Source organism: Chaetodon auriga, chromosome 6 (assembly GCF_051107435.1).
Source record: "Chaetodon auriga isolate fChaAug3 chromosome 6, fChaAug3.hap1, whole genome shotgun sequence".
NCBI classification, from domain to species: Eukaryota; Metazoa; Chordata; class Actinopteri; order Chaetodontiformes; family Chaetodontidae; genus Chaetodon; species Chaetodon auriga.
In genome coordinates, this window is record NC_135079.1 from 19,453,302 (window position 1) to 19,472,109 (window position 18,808).

Genomic DNA, 18,808 nt, shown 5'->3' on the forward strand with positions numbered 1-18,808 from the left:
TGCTAGTACTGGAAGGTGTGGGACTTTCCAGGTGCTGACTAATCAGCTTGTTGATTGTGATGTAGCTGCCCCTCCTTTGCCTCCTCACTGCAGGGACATGGCACACCCATAATGCTTTACTCTGAGCTACTCTCCTGACCGCTGTAATCTGTTTGACTGCTGCATTTTGTTTGTTTCTAATATCTGCATTTACAATATGTTGCTTATCTCTAAACATGATCACCCTGCAGCCTCCTCCCACCTTGCTATTTCACAGTCTGTAACTCTAATACCACAGAATTGCACCTTCAGCTGATGGGTCGCATCACTTAAATTCGTCTGCCTTCCAGTACATCAGAAAATATTTTTTTACAGTGACATATAAAGCAGCAGTACTAGAGCACCGTAAAATGAGGCGTTGTGTACTGCACACAACAGTGTCAGACCCAGTACCAACCAGTACCTCTGTTCTGGGGTGCTACCTGCACTAAGTAGGCTATGTCTGTTAGTTTAATTTATAGACAGGAACCATGTCAGCATCATATCAACTGAAGTCAAAAACAAAAACTATTGACAAAGGGTAAGGGAGAGCCTTGAGATTAGTTAGATTAGTAAAAATGGACTAGATGGAGATAGACCCCTAACATTTGTACAAGTACATAATGTACTTTTGGTGCATATTGAGGGAATTAATATGAGCAGCCATCGTTGGCCGGATGTAAAATGACTAACAGTTGAGCCTATTGAATAAACGATATTTTAAACTGAAAGTGCAAACCGGAAGTTTACTCGTTAACTGCGCGGCACTTGACGGTGGCTGTGGTGAACATTGCACTGCTGGGCTGGCTGCAGGGACGAAAGCTGTGCAGTGAACCAATGTAGTGGATAGTTTTTAGCAGCCAAAACAATGTTAACGACGACACTGATGGACTGAGAGAAGAACTGTGCTCGGAACAACATTCACCTGTTTCTTCCACTCAGCAGCCGTTGGTTTCGTTGTTTGGGCAAAGAAAAGATTTGTGTCAGCCGGGAGGAGAGGAGCCAGAACACCGCAGCGAACATGTATGTTGGGTCAAAATTGTATTTAAATACCTTTCCTCATATCTAACTGCCTGATTCGCCATATTGTTTATCTCGCTACCTTCTCTTGGTTAGTCATAGTTACCCTCCTATTTTTGGTCGGGGGCTTAGCTCTTACGTTAGCCCAGGACATCTTCTCTGTCTTGGTGAGGAGCTTTCCTCTAACTGTCTGTCTGCTGCAGTCTTGTCCTGTCACCCCGTGTCGTCCCGTTCTCTGCTGTGTGTGTGTGGGGAATCCACCGCGCCAAACCGCGTTCAGAAATGGTTTAATTCTGCTTTTTTTTAACTCAAGCGCTGCTCCAGCTTCAGCCTAGCGGTTTCAGCTGAATGTGACCTTGTTTGTTTGCTTGTGGCAGAACATTCCGCAATGTTCTTAAAAGAAAACGTAAAGTAATGCTGAGTGGCAGCGAGCACTGAGGCATCCATAAGCGCTCCGTTTCCATCATTTTAAGTGCTGTTTGGTGAACAGTGCATGGCTGAATTACCAAAGACCGCGAGCCGTGAAGGTGCCAAGTTTCTGAAGGGTTTGACTTCAATCTGTGTCGTCGGTGTAACACAGTCCGTCACTCGGACTGCGGTGAATATTTGGGACTGGAGTGGAAATGGGAACATGTGTCCATGTTTTTATGACCAAAGCTTTATATGACAGATTAAGAGCATGTGCACAGTAGGGCTGTGTGTGTGTGTGTGTGTGTGTGTGTGTGTGTGTGTGTGTGTGTGTTATAAAAAGCCATCTGCATCCTTGAATATTGAAATGACAGATTGAGACATGATTAAGTCCTGTTTAGCAGTTACCATGTCAGATATTAGGCCTGTGCTGTTATAAATAGTCTACATTTTTGTATATTATTCCATTAAAATGTCAGACAGTAGATGGATTGCACTTCTAGAACTTTCCAGTCAGATCAGACTTTGTCATTCACCCACAGAAGTCTTGCATTTAGCAGCCATGAACACTGCAACAATCAACCAAATGTTTATCCTTTTATAGTTAAAATGAAAAGTCCGGTTGGGTCTCTTGTGTAAAAAGGGCCACATTTGATACAACAACAGTCGACCTCTCACCAATGTGTCCCCTGTCTTTAGAAAACTACCAAATATCAGAAAGACTGTAGCTACTTTCAATTGCCTATTTGACCTCCACAGTCAATTTAATTTAATCCAAAATAAGAAATCAAATATAATTTCAAAATAAAATCATGTTTTAAGAGCATCATTTCATTGAAAAAGACTTTAAAAAGACTGAATTGAATTGCATATTGATGCTATTTTAAAAACTCAGTCAGTAAAATTGTCAAACACGATCAGGTTCCAGCTTTTTTCCATTTTATAGCAATATAAATTGAATATTTTTGGACAATTGGATATATAAAATAAGGAATTGGGTCACATTGCTTCGGTATTAATTCTGACATTTTTAGACCAAATAAATAATTCACTGGTTGAGTGAAAATAACCGTCAGCCCTTCTGCATCCTCCCACCCCCTATAGTATGACATCCGACGAGTTATCTGTCTCCGGATGGAGTGACGACATTCTTGGCATAGCTTTGAAATACGCCACATATTGTAGTAGCACTCTGCCAGCAGAGACAAACGCGCTGTCCTGTTTGACCGAGCTCCAAGGGGGCAGGTCATGGAACCCAAATGTTGCTCCAATAGGTGACAAAAACAAACTTGTTCGGGCTGACTGTGGGAATCCTCCTTCCAAAATACAAACACCCTCTTTCTGTGTTTCTCTCTCAGAGCCAAGTGAACAGTGAGTCCATTGTGCTGTTGCAGGGCTGTCTCTGTTAGAAGACCTAATTCAGCTAATAATCAGGCTGGAGCTAACAAGCTGCATGAAACCGATACAGAGCGGGCAGACACTGCTCGGTACTCACTCGTCTGACTCTCACATCATTAAGCCTTTATTGTGTTCATCCATATAGCAAGATGGTGGCGCACATTTTTGGCATCATCTGTGTATTTATTTGGCATCCTTAGGTCACATTACATATGTGTTTTTGTCTGTAATCCAATTAAAAGTTGTCACATCCTGACAGTCATTGCACGCCTGTCACCTTTGTGTTCTGCTTTAAGGCACATTGCTTTCATTCTGACTTGACCCTGCAGCTAGTGACACAGTCACAGGGTGAGCAGTGACTCTTGCTTCAAAGTTGAACAAACACACTTTTCAAACCCTCACAATTTCCTTTCGTTAGGAGGATGAACGAAAAGTAAAGATCGCTGTCGGTCTGAGATGACTCATTTATCAAGGACCTCTTAACGTTGTGCTCCAGAGAAATTGACTTAAAGGGGAGTGAAGCAACTCCAGCAGAGCTTTTCACAGTTGGAGAATCGATGACAAGGAGCACTGAAGTTGTTCTGGAGGCTCATGGTGGAATGACACCATTCAGTTAGTTGCCCATCTGTATGCAGTTAAAATGAATGTATGAGTGTGAGAGCAGACAGTATAGCTGAGGTAAGGTGCTGCCATCCCAGGACAGACCTCAGCTGGTTGGCCAAGTCAGACTGATCTCCGCCCAGTGTCACTACACTTGGCTTTCCTGTGGCACGTTTGCACTTTCAGGGGACAGGTGTCAGGTGTATGAATAAATTGGTGAATGTCATCAATTTGACTAGTCACCACTTTAAATGTGCACATTAGTCCAGGGATCAAGGGAGGGATCAAGCATCCTTTCTCAACCTAACCAGTTCATCATGGTTCAAACAAACTGTGGCTAGTTTGCCCAGTTTGTTGGCTTTGTTTAGGCCTCTGTGAAAGCTGTCAATCAAGCTCTGGTGTGGACCAAATGAACGCCTTCACAATGCTTGAAAAGTCTAATTCCAACTACTGAAACACTCCTTTATTTATGACTTCATTTGAATTTAAGATGGTGGAAACGGTTGAGGAGGTGTTTACATGTGTAATCTTTACAAGTGATCATGTTTAAACAGTGTATGATGATGCAAGACCATTAGCTGTAAATTGAAGCGTGTGTGTGTGTACATGTGTTGGCAACTTGGCTGTCAATAAACCAGCTCTGAGGCCCAAAAAGCAACCTGACATGGATTACCCAGCATGCATTCCATTTTCTGGACAGCCTAAGGCCTCTGTCGCTCTCTCTCATACACGCACACACACACATACACTCGCACAAGGTCCTTTGAAGTTAATGACTTCCTCTGGTGGAGTAGACTTCCTCGAAGAAGTGGACAAACAGCCAATTAACACACAGACAAACTCAAATGTGGACATACTGTTTACAGAGTGAAACGGACATGTACACACGAGCCAGTCTGCGCTGTTCCAGTTATAATGAGACATAATGACTCTTCAGATAGATGGTGTCGTGAAGCCAGGAATATTCTCCCGAAGGACGCCGCTGATGATTTGGTTTGTCTGAATTTTGTGGGCTGGACCGCAGCAAAGCAGGGCCAACCCTGTAAACACGAAAAAGTCTGTCTCGGACTGAGCGGTGAAGTGAGACCGTCGGTCGGCCGAGTGTCGGCGAGATCTTTTAAAAATGAGTTGGCACGAATGTTTCCTCATGATCACACGTTCACATGAAAAGGGACAGACTTAGTGGTGCATTTCTTGCATTTTTTGAGTCAAATGTTTGATGGAGAACTTATTTTATTTATAACTTATATATAACTAATTATCTATTGACTGATCTGTCATTTACATGATATGGGACGTCTCTCGTGTCTCTGTGACGAACACACTGTATGGAGTGTTTTGTCGAGCTGAGTGTTATTTGGGCTGCTTTAACTGTGCGCTCTCCCTCGTGCCTCTCGGTGCGTGGAGAGTCGTTTCCTCTGTAAAAGTGAGTAATGATCGCCTCTTGGTGGTCTGTGCTTGTGCTTGTGGGTAGTCATAGCCCTGGAGCTTGTTTGGATTTTGCGTCTTTTGCCCGCACATACTCATTATTTTCAATGGACACGCAACGAGCGCACTCGCTCCCAAAAGTGATGCCGTTGTTGTGAATGGCAGGTTGTTGGCGTCGAAGGAGATCCTGTAGAGCCTGCTGCACGGTGAAATCTACAGTCAGTTGTCAGTTTATTAGACGTTTTTTTTGTTTGCAGCCTCTTTATATCAATGACGGGAGTTTAATGCAATACAGTTCAACAGCATCACAAACTACAGCTAAATCCAACATGACCAAGCAGTTGAATCAACACCTCTAAACATTTTCAACACAAACTGGACATTGGGCCCTTCATGGAGGAAGATCTATGCATGTAGCAGGTCACGCTGATAAACTGTGTACACTGGGTCGACACTGCTACCAGTTCACACTGTTGCCTCACAGCTAGACGGGCTTTTCTGTGTGGAGTCTGCATGTTCTCCTTTTGCAGGTCGCCTTGTCACCCCTGCCATCACAAACACGTATGTTAGGTTCATTCATGTATGTTGGGTTAACGAGGCACTGGCTTAGAGCTGAAGTTGGTCCTCTGCACACTGCTCCCAACACTTAGCACGGCTCACATGCAGCGAACGGTATGTTGTACTGTCTATGATTGTGTATGTGACAATAAACTTCATTTGATTTTTGGACAACACATAAGTCAGCCTGTGGATTGAGTGAGGTTTTACACAAGCATTCACGCTTTGGGTACTGTTATTGAACTGTCTGTGTAGACAGCTGGGTCTGTCTGTATATATATACAGAGAATATTACGAGACGAAGCTGAAGGATCTCAGAAGAGTGACCCATAATTATTTTAGAAGTAGCAATTAAGATGTTCGTGACAGAAGGCCCTCAAACTGAACCGAATGAGAGAATCATTTTGCTAAAATTGATCAAATTGCTTAGAAAGTTAGGCCTATTTAGACAGCGGTGGTCAACATTCGGGTAAAATATTGATTATTGTCATGTATTGTCAGAAGCTCTGGAGTAGTGTTCAGCTGTGAGCACACATGGGTGGAACCTTAAAAAAGATCACTGTTATTATCAAACCTCAGACTTCTACCTGACATGACCTCTGACTCAGCTGCACACGCACTAAGCGTGTGTGTCCGTGCAGAGGCTCTCTGTACTGAGTGACTCATGCAGTGTCTTTTACTAATAACAGAGCTGCTGCAGTAATCATATATTACACTGACTAGAACAGCTGTTTAGCCCTTTGCTGACCTCCTGTCTTTCTCTTCTTCCAAAAGTAAGTGCATACGGGATTGAGAGGTTTGGCCGTCGGTGGGTGGGTTGCTGTTATTTTTAGCACTGGTCCTGGGCAGCTGTTACTGGTGAAGTGACCACAGCCCTTTCTCTGGAGGACTTTTGCTTTGAAAAGCAGGAACAGGAAATGTTGATTTTTGCATTTGCGGCAAATTTACTGACACATGCTCTGCTCATCCTCTCTCTCTCTCTCTCTCTCATGCTCGTTCCTGTTCTCCAGCATTGCTGACTCCTTATGATGCTTTTCAATGGTGTTATCAGTGATTTCTTTTTCACAGCAGGTTGCCTTCGATCTAAAGCAGGCTGGGTTCCCAACTTTTCTTTGACCTGGTAAGAGTGTGTGTTGTCCTCTGCACCTCTAGTAACAGTTGAGGTAAAAGCGATTATAAGAGGATTACCAAGCAGGTCTTTTGCCTGTAACACCAAGGCCATGACAACAGACAGCCAGAGACAGACATACGATATGTATATGAATCCTTAAGCACCCAATTTAAGAGTGGATGAAGCACCTTGTCTGTCATTGTTGCGTGTGTGTGTGTGTGTGTGTGTGTGTGTGTGTGTGTGTGTTGTGTATTATTGATGTTTAAGTTGCAGAGTTCACTCTTTGAGGGTGGACTATACAAGTCCTCAGCCCCACTAATTTTCTCTGAAATTTTCTCTCTTGTGACTTGAACTGAATTACACAGCACATACTACCTTGTATTATCCTGCTCTTGCCTGTGTGGTAGCTTCGTCGGTGCAGTTGCAGTGTGTGAGGCGACACCTGGGTCTGATGGAAACGAATGAGGAAGCCTGTGTTTTTAGCTGCAGTGAGTGTGGCTTAAAGGGCTGTAAATGCCAAGCAGTAGAGGTGTCTGAAACGATGGAGCTGATCATTGAACAGGTGAATGTGGTGCTCAGTTTGGAAAAAGTCCAGTGCAGACAATGTGAGCTGATGGTATCACTGAGTGAGCCAAAAAACACAGAGTGCTGAAAGCATTGCTGTAAAGAGTCTGGATTCAAGGTTAGCGGCCTAAACGGACTGAATCGCTCAATAAGAATGGGTGAACAACCTTAATCTAAGAGGTCAGCCAAAGAACAGGTTCAGGATAAAAACCTGTCTTTGCAGATTTAGTGTAGGACTATACAATGGGAGCCATAATGATTTTACATCTATCTGTGCTTCACCTCTGTGCTTCACAGTAGAGGTCGGCCGATAGTGGATTTTTAAAGGCTCCATAATGATGATGGTTTGGAGCAGAAAATGCCATTGGCTGATTAATGGATCGACCTCTACTTCACTGGCCTGCTAACATGGCTGTCTACTCGTACATTTTGGAGCTGTCTCAGCGGCTGCCTCGGTCTTGGTCTGAGGCGCGTTTAACGTTATCAACAGGTTGTGGTCACAGATTAAACCATCAGTTCAGCATCTGCTCTGTGCATCTCTTCACCTGCCCCTGCAGCAGCTTAACCTTCCACCAAGGGTTAACCTAATGACACAGTTTCCCTGCACGTCCGCCTCACCGGCCCAGCAGTGAAGGGTCAGCACTCACTCACACATTTTCACTGCCTAAGTAAATTTTAGGCAGGCAAAAAAAAAAGCTGAATACAATCTAGAAACTTGCACTTTTTGAAACACTGAAATCTATAGTACGCTTCATGTTAGATAAGAAGTAAAGCTGTCACATGTGACACAGTGCCAGCCTAACCAGATGACATAACTAGGATCCTCAGTCTGTTTCAGCATTAGTATTAATGTAGAGGGTATTTTCAGTATGGTTCTGTGTGCCTCTGAACCATATTAGACTGGCCACAAACTAGTAATTAGCCTGCTGCACTCCAGTGACAGTTAAGCAGCTTATTGGCCAGCTGGAGATTAACCAGAAAGTCCCTACTTCACAGGGGTCCACACACACACATCACAGAGCCAGTCATGTGGTGCTTAGCGAAGTACGAACAGCCTGTCAGCTCATTACCAAGCTCACTCCACTCCACCACAATGAAGCATGATTAAAATGATTTGTTTCATCAACTAGTACTGTACAGTCAGGCTGTATAAGATGAGGACAAAGTGTTACTGGAGAACATGAGCAACAAGGAGCTAAATGTTCCCAATTTTAGCCTTCTTCTATGGTTGCAAAGTCAACACTATAAAAGCCTGTTGTCAGAAAGTGATTCATGCTCAAAGACCAGCTGACATTAGAGAATTTAAGAAAATATGAAATAATTAGCCAGATGGACAGAAGAACGTGTTCATGCTAAACTGACCCTTCACTAAGTCCCCACCTGGCTGAGGTTATGGCTGTTGCTGGCAGATTTTATCAACTGCAGCTAGCTAGCTCATTAACTCTGAGTCTGTGGGTTGATTGAAACGTTCTCCACGCTGACACTGCAAAAACAAGAACCCCGGAAAAGTGACTTACATACGCTAAACTAAGCCAAGCAGCTGTCTGCGGTAATGTCACATTCAGTGTATAGACATATAGACATGAAAGCAGTATCACTGTAAGCAAGTGTATTTCTCAAAATATCTGTTTCTAAAGGGACACACACTGATTTGACACATGACGATGGGTTTACTTGTCGTGGGGGTTCTGCTCAGTAGGGATGCGCTGATCTGTTACATCGGATAGGAATTGGTTGTGATAATGACCTTATTAAGCAGAGTGCGTGTAGTTCAGATGCAACCGATCCACTTTGAAGTCTTGGTCTGTGTCAATATCAAATTTGGTGTTTTTGCTTTCTTTTAAGTTCATTCTGTCACAGCGAGCTGCAGACTCAGTTCCCACATTCATGCCTGGACTCAAGATACTGATAAGAAAAATCATAATGATCCCAACTGGTTCCCACAGTGAGGGATTTTGAATTTGGGAAAAAGAGCGCACTGGTGTCAGACTGGTACTCGGCTGCTCTGAGCTGAGGTATGAGAATCATTTAACAAGAGAGAAGAAGAAGTGTGTGCACGTGCTTGTGTGTATGTGTGTGTGTGTCTGTGTGTGTGTCTGTGTGTGTGTCTGTGTAAATGTGTGTGTAAATGTGTGTGTGTGTGTGTGTGTGTGTGTGTGTGTGTGTGTGTGTGTGTTTTATCTCAGTCTCTGGCCGTGCCAGTCTCCATCTTCACTGTGAAGTTTTCAGGATTCCTCTGTTTATGAAATCCTCCCCTTTGGTCTCCCTGTCTGTCTGTCTGTCTGTCTGTCTGTCTGTCTGTCTCTCTCTGTCACTCAGTGTTGTACAGCATGTACTGTGGACCAAATTTTAAAAATCACGTGTCTACTGATTTTAAGGAATTAAAACTGGAATGTCATTGACGGTTTTTCGTCTTCATATTGTGTCAGTGTGCACAAAGAGGTTTGCATGTTAACTCTGTCTTAATGAGAGAATAATAAGCCTGACCAAAGGACTGTCGCAGGTTTCATTCCACCCGTTACTGTTAAATTGTGTATATTTGACATTCTCTTTAAAGGGAGGAAAGTGGAGGATGGAAGTCAGGAAAGATGCTGTAGAGAAAGGAAAGAGAAGAGAGTTTTGGGTGAGTAATAGGAAACCACACCATCATTACGACCTTTGATGTTGGAAAGAGGGGGAAGAGAAAGTAGAGGCGAAGTGATTAACTGCCTTCACGAGAGTTTATGGATGTAGGAGCTGAAGAAAGGGATGAAGGAGAAGAGAGATGACAGTAAAAGAAAAGGCAGGCCTCTTCCAAAATATCCACTGTGCATGTGCATTTCCTGATGTGCCACCTCAGCTGTGTGAGGCCCTGTGACTTGCTGAATTTGGGTGGAGCTATATTAGAATTACCTGAAGTCACCAGACGTAATGAACCAATAAGAATGATGAAGGTGCAACATTTGGCTGCTGTTCCTTACCTCCTCTGTATGGGCCAGCTTTAGTCATTTCTCACATGTCAGAACTCATTTTCCTTCATTTCACCATTTCCATATTGTACGGAAATGAACAAATGACTATTGTTTCGGACGAACAATGTGAACATACCATGCAAGATCACGACGATAAACAAAGCTCTCTGTGTGCTCAGTGAGAGTTACTTAAATGTATCCTGTGGAGTTTCTGACTTCTAGTATCTCTATGGAGTTTTCTATGCCTGCATGCACATGCAGGTGACTCCATTCACTGTCCTGGCAATCATTTCACACTATTCCACTGATCAGCAGGTGGCAGTGATATGCTGAAATATGCAGCAATGCACCAACAAAGACAGGAAAGGAAATCAGCTTGACACATCTGTTAAACCTCAAGGACACACAGAGCTTTTTCTCATGATTAATACTGAATGTAAATACAACATTCAGAGCAGAGCTTTAAGATCAACGCAGAGCTTTAAGATTCACAAACACAAAAGTTGAAAGCACATCAACAATGGAGGAAGAAAAAAGTTGAAGGGAAACAAGCATACCTGGTTGGTCAAGTCAGGGTATTAGAACTATGACAGGAATGGAAAGAATGTGGATTCATTTCAGCAAAATACACGAGTGCCGACAACAATACAGAAGAATGTCAGAAGTGACTGAATGAGAGGAGGCAAGTTTGATTTAAAGCAGAAGGGGTGTGTGTGTGTGTGTGTGTGTGTGTGTGTGTGTGTGTGTGTGTACGTACATGCGTGCGCGTGTGTGTTGGTGGGTTGGACTCAGTAGTAGCTGACAGCGATACACACTGCCCACTGAAATGCTTAAGCTACTGCAGCCATTAAAAGTCCCATGTAATGGTTTGATGTTGGTTTCATGTTGGTTTGATGTTGGTGTGCAATGTTAGATGGTGAACAATCAGTCAGTCCATGATCGGACTTGTAGTTGTACAGAGATTGGCGGTTTGATTTGATTGGCAGAAGGGCACGTTCAAAAATGTGCCATGACTTTATTGCAGAGGTCACTGAACTTTTCCAAACATTTCTTCTCACATGCAGATATTATTGTAGGTGCATTAACAGCTTCCATGTGATTTGCCAATGAAAAGCCATTAATGTGAAACAATATTAGCTGGAAGTGATCTCTTTGAATTAGCAGTAGCTTAATGCAGCCCTGAGGCAGCTGCAGGGGAACGTTCAATGCTGACTGGTGAAAATGAACAAATTGCAACACAACTTAATTGCTTTGTCATTTTGTAACCCTACAGAGACCATCAGGCATCAGGCTTTTTTCAGCAGTCCTAAAGCTGTGAAAGATGAACCACCAGGGCAGCAGGTGCTGTGTGCACAGTATCTCTTGACATCGAATTGACTTGGTTTTCAGTGCCTGCCCATGAAAAACGAACGCCTGGCCAGTTACTTTACTGTGGCGCCAGGACCGGGTGTGGACGTGCTGTTTCCTGGATGTTAAGTTTGACTGACAGACTCTTGAGGCTTATCAGATACCAAAACCTTACACAGTGGTTTATGATACTGTGAGGCAGGATTTTGCAACTCTCTCAAGTTATCACAACGATAATCAAGGAGTCACCATATCACCAGAGTAACTCCTGCTCGCTGTACTCTTTGCTGTCGCTGTCTATGGCTGTAGCTACTTGCTGTCATTAGCGAGTTAGCTCAGTTAGCTGTGCAGCTAGTGGCCCTGTGATTTGACTCAGTCTTACCTGACCGAGAGTTCAGAGCACCAGGGAATCGTTGGCGTTTAAACCACAGGCAAAGGAACCGAGCTGAGCAGCCTCCCAGTGAACAAGGCCAGACCAGGACTGAGGCCAAAGGAGGCCAGTTTGACGACAGGGAAAATGGTGCAGAGGTGATTTAAATTGACTCCGATCAGGACTCTGACTCTGGGTACAGTGAAAGCACAGCAGGCGGGGGCAGGAAGAGGAGCTAGAGGAGGGTTGGTCAACCTCAGGGTGGAAAAGCTGCCTGTAAACTCAGAATATTTTCACATCCAACTTGATGAATAAAGGTTGATGTCAGACTAGAGTTGGTGTTTGTTGGAAGACGGTTTTAATGAATTTTATTTTGTTTCTGTCAAGTTTAAATGAAGTGTTATTTATGATGAGTTAACAAGGCAATGAAGCTTGATTTAGTTTTAGTAGTATTTTTCAGTTTGATAAGGAAAACGGATTTTGTTCATTTATCATACAAAAAATGTCAGAGCTGAACTGAAAGTGGTATTACAAGACCGGACAGGCTGCAGCTACTTGGTTAGCATGCTAACTTAGATATTTTGGCAACACAGTACGTAGACATCTTTACATAACGTCAAAACTTATCTCTTCACATTCTGTTGAAAATTTGAGTTAATTTGCGTTCATTTTGGAACACTTCAAACTAAAATTCTAACATATCGCACTTATAAAAACCTTAAGCAGTAGCTCCCTGCTGTTTATATTGCGTACGATGCCGGGTTGTTCTGTGTGCCACATTGAAATCAAGAGGAAACCACGCTCCATATCGCTCTGGATCCAAGCTTCTGTCTCATAAGTAACGACTCATTAAATCCTCACAACAATTCAGAGCAGAGTGCAGGAAAATGTATGTATTGTGTATGAATGTGTGAGTTTTGTCAATGTTTTACCGTCTTCTGACACTTAGATTGTGCTAAAAGCATCCAGTGATGTCCTACAATTAGCTGTGTGGATATCGTGGTGGGAGGATGGTGGGTAAATAATTATGTGGTGTGTGTGGTCAGAAACAATATGTTCAACTGGGAGAAGGAGGGGCAGGAAAAACCAGTGATGTCAGCAGGGAAGAAGGAGGAAGGAGGGAGGACCGCCTTGTGTTTTCCTTTTCCTCCTCCTCCTCCTCCCTGTTCCGCCCTCCTCTTATATCTGTGTGGTAGAGAGAGAGAGAGAGAGGGGGGATCAGTAGGTGAGTGGACACCGGATTAACTGTGACAGTGGATATGGGGGCAGAGAAAACTGGAAATAGACCGGGATAGTGATAAGAGAAGTGAACGAGATGCCACACGGAGTGAGAGAGTTCAAGAGAAAGCAAGTGACAGATAAGAAAGTCTGCTAGCGAGAAGTCCACCGAGAGTGAGGAGTGAGCGCTTGTTTCTGGGATTGGGTGGACCCATCGCGAGAGAGCCTTGACATCAACCACCACAGCTACCATGTACAGTGGATATGGAGGTATGAGCCAGCAGCTCAGTGACATGAGCTCATTTCTAATCATTAACTCTGTGTTTGTCAGGATGAAATTCCAGCTGCCGGTTAACAGGTTTGTAACATATTAGGAGTCGATGGTGAGAGAGTTCACTTTGAACGCCAAAAGATAAACCAAAAAAAAAAAAAGCCTGTGACTTGTTCAGATCAACAGTTGTTTGTTGTATTCATATGCTTCAGCGGTGATCCCTTCCTGAGTAACAAGCACCTTTCATTGCTTCATTAAGTTGTTTAGTGGGGTCAAAGAAGTGTTCCTCCCCTTAATGAATAGATGGTCACTCCATGCCACTGCACCACTGCCACAACACACTGTATCACATATAGTCAGGGATGCTTTTCGATGCCTCTGTGTATTTTATATCTGGTTTGTTGAAAATCCCAATTTGTTAAACTGCGTTTAATATTTTTTTTCACGTCTGTCTTTAACAATGCTGATGTGCCCATATGTACAGTACAGTGAAGCACTTTTTGGTCGCTGTGATTGTTCCTCCTCTTTTTTTTTTTTTTTTAGTTAGTCTTTGTCCTGTTTAAAGTCTAATCCTTTTTTATTACCAGACTATGATCAACATTTCATCCATTCTACTGTTCTTCAGCCATACATTTCACTCAAAATTGTTTCACCACCACTTATTACCTGACAAAACACACACAGTATTTGTGTAGTTTAGAGTGATATGATTATGGACCATAATGACCATTTTTAATTTAGTCTAATGTTATTTTGGCTGTGGCTCAGGAGGTAGGGTGGTCGTCCCCCAATCAGGAGGTCGGTGGTTTGATCCCTGACCTTGGCAGTCCGTATGCTGAAGTATCCTTGGACAACATACTGAACCCCAAAACTGTCCCCCATGCTGTGCCATCAGTGTGTGAATTCATATGTACGTTGCTTTGGATAAAAGCGTCTGCCACATGACTAATTGTAATTATTTCAATAATACACGTTAAAAGTACAAAATTACAAGTCATTGTATTAAATTCAGTCTGTGATCAAATCTCCATCTTGCAACTGCAATTATGCATGATACTATAATTTGGATAATAATTAAAAGCAGACACAATGCTCCATGTTATTTTTGTTGGTTTTTCTTTTATATTGTACTTAACTTCCTGGCAGGAGGAAAACATATTCATAAATCTAAAACAGTACAGCATGCCTTGAGAAATGATCATTAGTTGTAATTTATCTTGCAAAATCCCTGACATGTTCCTTTAAAGATCTGCCAAACTGAAAAAACAGCCTGTATTTCAATTCAGAAAAACACTGTCCTTCAGTGGTTTAAATGTTGTTTCCTGGGGTTCTTCTCTAGCTTACCAAGAATACAAACTTCGGGGAAGTACTAAATTGTTGTTGTATATTTGGCATAAATAATGATAATAAGAAGAAGAAGAATAACAAACTGTATTTGTATAGGAACCTTTCATTATAGAATTGCAGCTCAAAATGCTTTACAACAACAAATCACATGCACCAAGTGCTTCACATTAAAAAGAGACATGAACATAAAGACAAGGATAGAAAATGAATGTCAAATCAGATGGAGACGAAAACCCCCTTAATAATAATAGTAACAACAAGATTAAAAAAAGAGTAGAATCAGTGCACAGGATGAGCGGTTGGCAGCTACAGTGTGAAAACATTAACATCAACATCAACCTTCAAATCAACCTTTAAATCAACCTTTAAATCAGCCTTCAAATCAGCCTTTAAATCAGCCCTCCATACTGGCCGTATCGTCCTCTAGTGTTTGTCTTAGCAGGGATTATGCAGCTTTACGTCTCAACCTACAGTTCTGTCCTGAGTACGGTAGATTTAAAAGTGAATATTCAGCTCGACTCACTCTTTTTTTTTTCAGTTTCATAGCACAAAGTAAATATATTTATTTACAGTCAAGACCTATGTTCACTTTCACTCTCATTTTGCCTTATTAGGACTGTTACAGCCATCTTCACTGTACACGGGTCAGTCAGTGGATTTGCGTCGGTGTGGCAGCAGCAGTGACGGCTGCGTTATGGAACCGTTAGCACTGTTTTATGATCGTTCATACTTGCGTGTTGTCTCTTAGTGTAGATAAGACTGTTAGTCCATTATCTTCAAGTTCAAGCATTTCAAAAATTCTTCTCATTCCTTTAGACATGGACAGATAGATGCCTTTTAATGAGCATTTTATGGAGACAGTAAACTTTAAAATATAGAAAGCAGGTTATTTCTTGGAGGAATGGTAGCAGACATAATAAAGTGGGTAATAAGGAGTGAAATACAATAAAACTACATTTAACTACAGCATCTAATCCAAATATTATCCAACACTTTCACATATAGAACACTGTTGTCCTGAAACATGATGTTGCTTCATGTTGTGCTGCAGATTTTTCAGCAGATTCAAGAGCTTTTGCATGTTTTAGGTGTTGCTCATCAAGAAATAGTTTGTAACTCCCGAAAAAAAACTCTTGGCTTTACATTTCTGTTTGTGCGCAGATTATAAGACAAGATGCAGTGTGTTAATAAGTGAGCTTTAGAGATGTAGATAGGTCTATTTCTGGACTTTGGACCGAGCCCCCGCCGGCTGTTTCTGGTGTTTATGATTAGCTAGGTTAACCAAAATTGATGCAGCAGCACCAGACACATTGTCTTTTTTATTCCACACATACTTCCTCCTTGTCAAACGCTGGCGCCTACATCATCCACACTGAAACTAGACCACCAACAGCTGGTGGGAGATTCAGCTGTGTTATGTTAGCCTACGCTCGAGAGGAGTGGAGCTGCAGAGATCGAGGAAGCTCACTTCTTTCTATTTTTTCATTTTCGAACTTGTCGTTCTTAAGCCCAAACTCAAGGTCACTTTTGTGCAGAAGGTTTTTTCACATATGGAGCCGTACTTCCCCAACAACCCTAAACAGACTTGTATGTGTAGAATCAGCTCACTTCCCCTTAAACTCACAGACACGAGATTAATATCAATTTCCTCAACTCACTCTTGGAAAGAAAGCCCAAATGCCAAACTGCTCAGCTGTAAGTTAATTAGAAAGTTCAGACTATATTTCCACATCACAATAACAGACCTGAAACTACAACAGCAGGCTCTCAGCTTCAGTCCTTTCAGCTTTATAATAATTCAGACACTAGTATCATTTTCCTGGAAGTGAACATGGATGGCTTTGGGGTTATTCCCGTGACTCAGTATACCCATAAATTGCCCTGGTCTTTTCCTGACCCTGCCCTCTTTGCAGGATGTTACTCCCTCCTGGGCTTTCTTTTCCTAAAGACAGCAATATGACAGAGGGAAGGGCCTGGGTATGAAACTAAACTGTATGGACATTATGTGGGGGTGTGAGAGAACAAACAGGGAATGAAATAGTGATGTTGCGAGAGGAGGAAACTGTTAACATGAGATGAAGCATTAATGATCCCAAGAGGAATACTAAGGACTGACCCTTTGTTCACCTTGCTTAATATGCAGTGCGGTCAGTGGCTGCATTTCACCAGGAGAAACCATCAGTCTTTGAGCCATTTCTCATGGAGCCCACCAGAGTCATTACAAACCTACTTTTCAACATTTAATAAACTATAGATTTTACACTTTCCGAGTGTTCAAGTTTAGGTTTAAACATTGTGATTTATTCTCTGAGGCCAGTTTCCTTAGCAGTCTGGCTAGTATGACTGTAGTTGTTGAGATATCTTGCTCTGATGAACTAACATTGTCATATTGCTAGCAGGGCAATAGCAGTGTAAGGGAGACATCGACTAAGTGGTGTTCTGTGTTTGGGTGTGTGTGTGTGCATGTTTGGGTCGCAGGCAGGGTTTTTCCAGAATGGTCTAGGAGAGAGAGGCCAGAGAGCATCAAACAATAGGTGTGGTGTCACACACTGGCTTACCACAGAGGCGAATGGAAGGCTGAGTGTGTGGCACCGAGCCACGTCCCAGTGTTTATATGAGAACATCAATAGCAGAGGAGATGGTGTGACTGGAATCTGTTATTATCATTGGGCAGGACTGGACCACTGTTTGGATCAGGTAGGGAACAACACACAGCACAGTTTGACGGACATGTTCAGTTTGGTGGATTTAGCTCACCACCTTCAGGATGAGCTAGGTGAAGTTTGAATGGAGCTGGTGGATCATTAATCTCAATGGGATGCTGACTGATAAGCTCATGGGAGTCTCATAATCAGGCTGGAGATTACACAGGAGACAGGACAGTGGGGTGTGACCGAGAGAGAAATGTGCCGACTACCACTGCCCTGTCTGAACTGGGACTCTGACATGGACGTGGAGCCCCGTCAAGGTTGGTGTGTGGTTTTAGGGTTTAGGGGTGCGTTCAGTACATTTTCAGTGTAGCAGGTAAAACAAGAGAAATGCACAATGTCACGTTTTTGTCATTTCTGAAAAATGTAAAGATCAAATGGTGACTCATTCGCCATAATTCGTACTGTAAAATTACATGATGGCATGCAGTACGTATACTGTATATATAAATGGTATGTATATATATGTGTGTGTGACCCCACCGGTGTGGGGTCTACAAAGTTTTGTCTTATAACAAAAAGCAGGTGTTGATAGTTTGTGTGTCCATATATGTTTGTGTATGTGTATATGTGTGTGTGCGCACCTGTGCTTGTGTGGGTATTCTCAGTTTAGACTTGGGTTTGCAGGAGAAACCCTTAACTCAAAATTTAATACCTCAACTCAAACCACTGTAGGGATCAGTTCCTCTCCATCTCACCCTCTGCTACATTTCTGTCAAAGAAACTCAGGCTTGCGTGTGTGTGTGTGTTCCCCTGCAGCACAGACGTGGTCGCCATCAGCCTGAGAATTGATACGTGATGTCACTGTCATATGAAAGTGCTTCTGTCGACTATTCATACATGTCCGTGTATGTAAGGTGGTGACATCACTTACTCATCCTTAACAGTTTTATTTCAGACTGTAGCCAAAAGCTCTGATGCGTTTGAGTGTCAGAAATGTTTGGGGAGAAGTATTCGCCTTTGCTTGCATGCAGAAGAACATCATTGGTTACTCTCAGTAATGTTGTCTTAGTACTCTGCGTGTGACAAAAGCCAGATTTTATGACCCTCAGGTCACTTCAGCAGTTGGTTGGTGACAGTTTTTTATAATAAAAGGTTAGCATGGAGATTGAACTGTAGTGCTCTGACTGGCCTGGGTTTACAGAGGGTTTTTTAAGAAGTGGCTGAACACTGGCAATCTTAAAATAGTCAGGGACAGACCTGGATGGGACCAAGCTGGGACCTAAAACAGAAGAGATGGATTTTAGGAATTTTGTAGGATTATTGGAGGGATGCACATGAGTGACTGCAGGGATATAAATAGTCTGGTTCAGTTTAAGCAATGGCTCCTTCAATATGGAAGTGATGAAATTCAAGTTAAGATTTTTTCTAAAGAGCGAAGCTCAGCCTTCCTATAGTCTCTTCTTTGTGGACTGATGTCATCGTTGATCCATACTAGTCACTGGGACCCTGGAAGCGTATGGAGTGGAGGCATCAAGGGCTGAAATACAC

At 42.6% G+C, this 18,808-nt stretch overlaps 1 protein-coding gene across 3 annotated transcripts in view; it reads left to right on the forward strand.

Moving 5' to 3' along the window:
* The first annotated feature begins 770 nt into the window (after window positions 1-770).
* The window catches only part of ripor1 (RHO family interacting cell polarization regulator 1), a 43,754-nt gene continuing 25,716 nt past the window's right edge, over window positions 771-18,808 (forward strand). For 2 of the 3 annotated variants that reach the window (XM_076733318.1, XM_076733316.1), the window contains exon 1: window positions 13,123-13,261. In XM_076733318.1, coding sequence (XP_076589433.1) covers window positions 13,243-13,261 — 19 coding nt within the window. In that variant the 5' untranslated portion in view covers window positions 13,123-13,242. Of the gene's footprint in view, window positions 1,042-13,122; window positions 13,262-18,808 lie in introns of those variants that run through there. The other variant, XM_076733317.1, reaches the window with a different exon arrangement.